The sequence below is a fragment of the Tachysurus vachellii genome, chromosome 5, assembly GCF_030014155.1.
Source record: "Tachysurus vachellii isolate PV-2020 chromosome 5, HZAU_Pvac_v1, whole genome shotgun sequence".
Taxonomy (NCBI): Eukaryota; Metazoa; Chordata; class Actinopteri; order Siluriformes; family Bagridae; genus Tachysurus; species Tachysurus vachellii.
In genome coordinates, this window is record NC_083464.1 from 16,218,769 (window position 1) to 16,227,538 (window position 8,770).

Below are 8,770 nucleotides of genomic sequence, written 5' to 3' on the forward strand. Positions count from 1 at the left end.
GAGAGAGAGAGAGAGAGAGACTAGATTAGATTCAACTTTATTGTCATTACACATGTACAAGTACAAGGCAACGATACAAATATGCCATGATGAACCATTTCTCTAGCAACACAGGAACAATAAGCAAAAAAGTTTGGAGAAAGATGAGAATTATATTATGCTATCCAGCATTTACAAAACAGCAGCAAAAAAAGAGAGAGAGAGAGAGAGAGAGAGAGAGAGAGAGAGAGAGAGAGAGAGCTCAGAGTTGTCTTTGGAAGAAAGACAACTAAACATAGCTAGGTCATTTTAACTACACCTTTGCACTACCTAATTGGCAGTATATGATTGCAAAGTAAACCTTGGTTTGTGACAGACAATTAGTGACCTTGGGTCTAATGTCAATAATACAACATACAACTTCATTTTAACCCACTTAAGACTGCTACTTGAATTTTTTTGTATTTTTTTTTAAATATTATTTTGTTCAAATTTCAATTTACTCATTTCAAATGACTCATGAACCATCAACAGAATTCTTTTCCTGTTTTCTTTTTGCCTCCTTAAATGATCTGATCTGTATAGAGTTTAACATTCACACAACAAATGCAGAAATTTCAACCCAGTTAAGCGTAACTTTCCCTTGAATATTTATATTAGTTTTATTTAGGAAAAACTCAGCTTCTTGTTATTGGATGACAAGTGTGGAACCTGTTCATCTTCTGTTGTAGCCCATCCACCTGACGTGTTGTGTTTTCCAAGATGCTTTTCTGCTCATCGTGGTTGTATTTAAAAAAAAAGGGCCCCTTTGTGTTACTATGGAAACTTAAACTCATTTAGCACATGAATGACATGGCTGGCCTTAGTGCTTGACTTTAGTCACTGTCTGGCAGCTGGACCATACTAGACAATGAATTATAGGTTAAGAGATTTACGTTCCTTCCTGCTAAACATGGCGAAATATTTTTTGAGCCTTGCCGTTTCATGTTTATTATTTTCTAGTAATTATTTTTGCTTTTATACCAAAAACAGTATATAAATCTATACCAAGATATTATTGTATCTTTTCTCCTGATTTTTTCTTTTATGTTGAGCATAAAACAAAATATGTTGTATATTTTACATCCGTGTATTGAACATTGCAATACAAACACTGAAAATGAAGAGAAGAGCTTTCAAAATTAGGTGAGGATTATTAACAATGGTTTTTATACATTTTCTTATTAAACAGGCTATTACGTTAAAATGGAGTCATCAGAATCATTAATATTGCTTAATATTACTACTTATTAATATTGCGATTTGTATAATAAGGTATTTACGTACACTTTCATCATGGAATTAAATTCATGAATCAGTTCAATACAAATAAGATTTGTATTATGTACTATTTATATCTTCTTAGAGTTCATTTTCCACTAATTTGATCTTGAGGTGTATACCATTGAGAGATCTGAGCACTAGTCGAGGGACCATCTTAGGAGTATGGTCTGGATCTTTGATGAGAACATACTTCTTCAGTGTCATAGCCACGACCACTTTCAGCTCATTCAAAGCAAAGTTCTGGCCAATGCAGTTTCTACATTGAATAGATAAAGATAACATCATAAACATAATGGAAATAAAGTTTACTGATATGGACAAGTATGTATGAAGCTGCATAAGGATACTCTTAAATTGACTAGCCACCCTTGACTTGTGAACTCATGGCTAATATATTAGGCTGACAGTTTCATCTTAAACAATATTTAAATAATATTTTTCACTTAAAAATTCAAACTGTTAAAATTGAAACATTAGTGATGTTTGTGTCTTGAAGTGAGTGTCTTCTACAAGATATCAATAAAAACTTCTTTAGATGCACACCTTGGTCCAGCTGAGAAAGGCACAAAGGCATGGGATGATCTCTTAGCAGTGTTTTCTGGCAGAAATCTCAGTGGATCAAACACCTGCACAAACACAAAAATTTTACTCCCTTAATGTAGGAAGACTGAAATAGTATATGTTGGAAATAATTTTATCTGTGAATGTTTATCATAAAGGCTAGAGCACTTTCTAACACCCTTTTTGTACAGAGGCAGATTCTGTAAAAGTCAGGCTGTGATTTTTACCTTTGGATTCTCCCAAACTGTAGGGTTGTGATGAACTCCATAAATACTGATTCCAATAACACAACCTATGGAAAAGATTAAACAGCTAAATGTCATGTTTCAACACTGGACTATATCTACACACTGCATTTAATACAATAATCTATCTGTTACCACTGGATACCATCCGATGCACATCCATGACATTTCTGTATCCTTACAAGTACATATTGCATATAATGTGTAGTGCTACTGTAAGTATGTCTAATAGTACACTGGGTGTACTGACTATATGTATGAGCATGTTGCACATTTTCACCAGTTAATTTCATTATCTGTATGCTAATTATTTCAGCAATTTCTGGAGTATGCTCCCAAGAATTTCACTCACCAAGGCACCAATGCTGTGGTGATGTGACAATAAAAGTGACTTGACTTGACTTGACTTGTTTGGTCAGCTAGTATTTTCTAAAGGAATTTACCTTTATGACTGAATCATTCTCAAAAGAACAAACAACTTGGTTAATGTTTCACCAGATTACTTTTTACATCAATCAGGCACCAATAACAAGTGCAAAATATGATGGTTAAAATGCAGAAGATTATATCTATAATTGTATATTATTTGTATATCATTATATGATTTTAGATTATAGCATATAACCACTTGCAAACTCATTTTAATCTATTAAAATGTGTACAATAGGCCACAACATACCTGCAGGAACTGTTCTTCCATCAAAAAAAGTAATAGGTTTGCTCAACTTTCGTCCCATTCCCGGAACAGGAGGATACATGCGCAGGGATTCCTTAATGCACATTGTAGTGTATGGTATTTTACTGAGGTCCTCCCTAAAATACACACCGTTGATTAAAGACTCAAATAAACATCCAGATGAAAAAGAGAAAAAACAAAGAAAAGAAAAGAAAAGAAAAAAAAAAAACAGAAAAGAATCAGTGTGCTAAACTGATAAATTCAGTAAGAGGTAACTATGAACTATTAACAGCTGATATATAAGTATAAACATTTCCACTGTCTAATATACATAGCTTTTATCAGTAAAATAACTCTACCATTCAATAGTGTCCTTTCCCATCAACACTTGTTGGATCTCCTCTCTGCACTTCTGCTGATGTTCAGGATTGCAGGCCATGCTGTAGAAGATCCACGAGATGCCACTGGCAGTAGTGTCGTGTCCCTCAAACATAAAAGTGTCCACCTCGGCTTGGATGGCTTCATCTGACAAGCCCTGATGCTGCTCATCCTACACATGTGGGAAAAACAGCAACACTCTCTACTATGTAATAATAATAATAATAATAATAATAATAATAATAATAATAATAATAATAATAATAGATTACAAAATAATAGATTATAAAAGAAGAAGAAGAAGAATAGGTTTTTACACTTTATAACGGTTTAAAAAATTCAAAGTGCTTTACATAAAATACATGTTTTAATACAATTATGATAAGTCACATAAATAAAACAACCTATAATCATTAACCACAAATATGAGAATTCATACTTATCAGAAAAGGAATATTTACAGTATTTATATACTAGGATACTAGTAAACTAGCCATATAACTGTTGATATCAAACCCATTTTGGATCTCTGAAATAAAATTTTGATTAAAATAATTTGACTAAAGAGGGTCCTGTAAAGTCTCCCTTTATCAAACAGAGGTAAAAACATTTCACCTAAAAAACCTGTGGCAATAAAATAAGTAATTTGTTTATACTGATTGAAAATGTCTGATAAGTTGAAGTTCTGCCATTTCTTGGTGGCCACAATCGGAAGCCAGTGGCCAAACTGAAGGATTTATCCAGGATTTGGATAAATCCTTCAGTTTGGCCACTGGCTTCCGATTGTGGCCCCAAAGAAATGGCAGAAGGCTTTCCAGAATAAGCTAGTAAATAAGCTAGTAAGCTGTTGGAATATCCCAATTATCTTGGGGCATGTTGTCTATCCAATATAGTTGGAGGTGGGTCTATTGGCAAGCCTAGTTCATTAAAGTCTCATGACCATTTCATCATTTAAGTCCTCAGACAGGTCTTGTAAATGTGCAGCTAGGTGCTATATCCCCAAAGATATCAGGCACGAGAATTGTAGTACTTGTGATATACAGTCAGAGTTGCAGGTTTGGGAATCCCAGAGCCTTGGTCCAACTGTAAAGCACTTTATTTGTAATTGCACATAATTTACATTGTCCATAACCTAATCACAGTCATGCCTAACAATTTTCTTTCTTTTTGTTGAGCTATATATGCCACTCCGGAGCTCCCAGTGTTCCGAGTTCTTGGCCCGATCGTCTCTTCTTACAGACCGACTTCGTCAATCCTGATGTTCTACTGCTGGCTAGAGTCTCGCCGCCCGGTTGTCACCTTGCCGGAGATTGATCTGCATGGTCAGCCAGTGTCTCATGGGATTGTTGTGGATGAATCCGCCCGGAGACTGTCATGCCTTCTTTTGAACCAATGTTGTGTCAGGCATCTGTATGGTCTGATCTTTATCAGCAATCAAGTCTGTGCTGAGCTCAGAGTTTTCGATGTCCCAATGGTTCCTCTCAGTTGCACTATTATAAACTGTTGTAGGAAGGACATTATTTTCATTTACACTATCTACTGTAGAGTGTCACCCAAATAAGGATGGGTTCCCTTCTGAGCCTGGTTCCTCTCAATATTTCTTCCTCATATCATCTTAGGGAGTTTTTCCTTGCCGCCGTCGACTCCGGCTTGCTCATTAGGGATAGGGATAGATATATAGTATTTTAAAGTTTATCTTTTTAAAATTCATTTTAAACTTTAATTGTATATATTCACTATTTTTTTATTCTTATTTCTTCTTCTTCTTCTTATTATTATTATTATTATATATGTATTTCCTTTTCTCTCTCTTCTGTTTCCATACTTCTGTAAAGCTGCTTTGAGACAATGGAAAATGTTAAAAGCGCTATGCAAATAAATTGAATTGAATTGAATTGTGGCATGGCAGGAAACATAACACAAAGTCACCCTGCTCAGCTACATTCCCTGCCTGCAATGTAGCCTGCATTCAGTGTATGCGCTATAAAGAATTTATATATAAATAAGCACATATTATGGCTTATTTATCAGTGATGAAAAAACAGAAACCAAAAGGTAGTGGTGATGACATACACGAGCACATAGAAGGATATCCAGAAAGTCTAAATATCTCTTTCCCTGGGCATCATCCTGGTTCTTCTTATTATTATTTAAAATTTCTCTTCTCTGCCTTATGACTTCCGCTGTAAAGTTAAAAGACCAGATATTAATAGGCTACATAGATAAAGGCCTCCAACAGTCTGAACAATTGCATTCACATATACCTGTATGGGTGTGTGCAATTTTGCATGCTTTTCTGAATCTGTAGCCATGTGGACTCATGTGAAAGATGATATTATTGTGATATGGAAAGACACGAAATCGTAGGTTCACCAGGTTGCACAGTTCATACACTGCCTTTATGTATGGGTTGGACCTGCTGAAATGAGAGTGGTGTGATTATTACTACTTGACATATATTCATATTAATTAGGTTCAGCCATGTTTCCTGTATTTAACCCACCTCTCTGTCTGACAGTTGCTTTGGCAGCTAAATGCACACTTCATTATGCTGTCCAATGTCATCAGACTAACATGCTGAAAAAGTTCAAAGGTCTGTTCTGTTCTTGCATACACTTCCCACTTGTCCTTTGGGAAAGAGTGATGATTAAAAAACACACTGGTTGCACAAATCAAGCAGGTTAAAAAAAATTAACCTATAGCTAAAAAAATCTAAGTTAAACTCACCAGCATAACTTGTGCTGAATCTCCCATTAATTTCACATAAGGCTTCAAGATATCATAATGGAAGCCTGGTGTGAGGAGTCGTCTGTGACGAAACCATTTCTGTCCAGCCGTAACAAGTAAACCTTCTCCTGAAGAGAAAGCGTTAAAAAAGTAAATTGTTTTCACACTTAATTTCATCTAATATTTCTATTCTATTTCTATTCTGTGTAATTAGTGTACTTTGTACATGTACACTTTGTCCTGCACACTTTGTACACTTTGTCCTGCACAACATTACCTATCCAAGGGAGGACAAATCTATATCCAAAGTCATCCTTTGGTCCTGTAAAACAAGAACGCAAAACAGAAGGGCTCTAGAACATGATGTCTAATTTGACAAATCATATGGGCTATAGTCTGATTTAGTTAAACAAAAAACAACATGCTCACCTGTTGTTGCCAGTATGGGCTTGACATAAGATGGATGATGGACAAACAGAAATAAACTATCTGGGCTAAACTGTATTGGGAAAGCATAGGGATATTGTTCTCCCCATTTGGGTATCATCTCTAAATCTGTTCCGTCTTCCTTGAACTGCAAAACATGATCAAACTTAAACAAACATCCATGATAAAAAAATTGAAGTACATAGTCTACATCTTCTGACAATCTTAATAATTTAATTGTGGATTAAATGCAAAGTGTGTCAAAATGCAAAGTGCAAAGTGCAAATACACTGGTCGGTCGGCACTGTTTCTGTTACTGTTTAGTGTCTTTTGTGTATTGCATTTTTTGTACTTTTTGTATTGTCTTGTAACTTTGTGTCTGCACTGTCTTTTGTCCTGCAGTGTCTTGTCTGTCTTGTTTGTCTTGTCCTGAACTGTTTGCACCAGGATGCACAGTTGCACTTTATGTGGCAAAGACTACTTACATGTCCTTATCCCTGTCTCTGTTTTATGTAGCACCCTGATCCTGGAGAAACGTTGTCTCATTTCACTATGCACTGCAACAGCTATATATGGTTGAAATGACAATAAAAGCTTCTTGACTTGACTTGAGATTAAAAAAAAGAATTATGCAATGCAATTCACAATTTATTTATTTATTTAATTCATAAGGATGTAGTATGGCATGTTTAAAAATAACATTTAATTTATCATCAAAAAGTTTTAAACTTAATAAACTGAACAGACAAATCATTGAATTTGTTGCTTAGAGTTACTCTAAGAGAAAGCAGGTAAGGGATTAAGCTCTGTTATAGCCCACTGTGTGGCTTTTCTGTTTGCAAACCATTCAGGTGTAGTTAGTATCTGTGAAATACTATTGTATATTATATAAAGCTAAACATAAATTTACTCCATGGCTATATTCTCACATACAGGTTTGAATTTCGACAAATTGTTATTAACGGTTGCATTGTGTATACCAAACAGTCAGCTTTTTAGCCAGCAAAGCAAAACATTTCAGTTTGTATTTAAGCATTTTATACTCACTCCTACCTGAGTAACGTGTCCAAGAAGCCAGTGACCAGGAGGCCCAGGAAACTGCTCTAAGGCACGCATCCACCATTTTCTCTTAATTGACCATTTAATCAGAACAGCTGAAATGTAGATTATACAAAAGGCTAGCAAGACCTTATGGAAGTGAAACACTTCCAAGTTAAATGGTGTTAGTTTCACGAAATAGTTATAGAGCTCCATATATATAGCCTACCAACCCTCAGTTGTTGCTGTTAATGTGAGTGAGAGCAGAACAAACACACACACACATGCAAACAGAGAGGGGTCGATTAGCGAAAACTACAGCGTGCCCTCTGCCCTTGGAGCTTATCTCAGGGGACTTAGGGCACAAAGTCGAGGACATCCAATTGCGCACACACTCAAACTACAGACAATGTCTTTGGAGAAAGAAACTAGAGATCACAAAACCAAATCCAAGCCACCATGAAATCACAGAGCCATGCTGAGACTAAACATATAATATACACTTGCTTGAACTGCAACATGATTACAACAAATCAATTAATCATGCAGTACTGAAGAGATGTTTCAGTTTCCCAACCAATTGCCCAGCATAGTCCACTGTCTATGGCTTGTTTGATTTCTTAGAGCCCAGCTGAGCTGCAATGTTACAAGAAAGAATATGAGGATTTAAAAAATCTACAAGGTATGCTTATGCTAAGTTGATAAGTATACTCAAGGAGCTCTTGAACATGTCTTGGCTTTGATGATTTTTTTGGCCCTAGCATGAATATAAAGGAACTGAAAACTGAAATGAGTAATAATAAAGTAGCTGAGTAAGTGAATGAGTAATGGTTTGCATGTTCTCCCCGTGCCTCAGGGGTTTCCTCCGGGTACTCTGGTTTCCTCCCCCGGTCCAAAGACATGCATGGTAGATTGATTGGCATCTCTGGAAAATTGTCCCTAGTGTGTGATTGCGTGAGTGAACGAGTGTGTGTGTGTGTGTGTGTGCCCTGCGATGGGTTGGCACTCCGTCCAGGATGTATCCTGCCTTGATGCCCGATGACACCTGAGATAGGCACAGGCTCCCCGTGACCCGAGGTAGTTTGGATAAGCGGTAGAAAATGAGTGAGTGAGAGTGAGGTTCAAAGGCATTAAAATTGCCTCAATGCTGGCAACATTAAAGTTTGGTGTTTTAGCTTATTCAGGGTTGTTAATTAATTGAGGACATAGTGGACGCAAATTTTACCCATGGGCTATATGGAGATCTTTTACCAACTTGCCATGAGGCATTGGGCACAATGCTAGGTAGAATCCCTCCAAACCTTACTCCAGAGATGGACTTGGCCCCAGAGCCTCCTGTGACACCTGCAACATTCAATATTACACTTGCTTCGATTCCCTATGCCCCAGACTGATTCAGTGAACCCCTAAAGAAGAA

At 36.4% G+C, this 8,770-nt stretch overlaps 1 protein-coding gene across 3 annotated transcripts; it reads right to left on the reverse strand.

Moving 5' to 3' along the window:
• Positions 1–21: 21 nt before the first annotated feature.
• LOC132845767 (cytochrome P450 4A6-like) lies at positions 22–7,612 on the reverse strand. Of its 3 annotated transcripts, XM_060870017.1 has the most exons (13): positions 7,369–7,481; positions 6,801–6,881; positions 6,319–6,463; positions 6,167–6,211; positions 5,890–6,017; positions 5,666–5,790; positions 5,427–5,581; positions 5,236–5,345; positions 3,144–3,334; positions 2,788–2,921; positions 2,091–2,155; positions 1,846–1,928; positions 22–1,558 (listed from the first exon to the last, which is right to left on the reverse strand). In XM_060870017.1, exons 3-13 carry the CDS (start codon positions 6,434–6,436, stop codon positions 1,381–1,383), a joined length of 1,332 nt encoding a protein of 443 aa, XP_060726000.1. In that variant the 5' UTR covers positions 6,437–6,463; positions 6,801–6,881; positions 7,369–7,481; the 3' UTR covers positions 22–1,380. The 3 variants fall into 3 exon arrangements, with proteins under 3 accessions (XP_060726000.1, XP_060725999.1, XP_060725998.1); XM_060870016.1 differs by lacking the exon at positions 6,801–6,881 and having other exon boundaries at positions 5,427–5,578; positions 7,369–7,612; XM_060870015.1 differs by lacking the exon at positions 6,801–6,881 and having other exon boundaries at positions 7,369–7,612.
• Between the last annotated feature and the right edge of the window lie 1,158 nt (positions 7,613–8,770).

Coding starts and splice junctions, on each gene's coding strand:
- LOC132845767 (XM_060870015.1), bottom strand. CDS start 7,569: ATGGAGCTCTATAACTATTTCGTGAAACTAACACCATTTAACTTGGAA. Junction 5,582..5,665: donor AGCAACTGTCAGACAGAGAG/GTGGGTTAAATA, acceptor CTCTCATTTCAG/CAGGTCCAACCCATACATAA. Junction 2,922..3,143: donor GGAAAGGACACTATTGAATG/GTAGAGTTATTT, acceptor TGTGTATTTTAG/GGAGGACCTCAGTAAAATAC.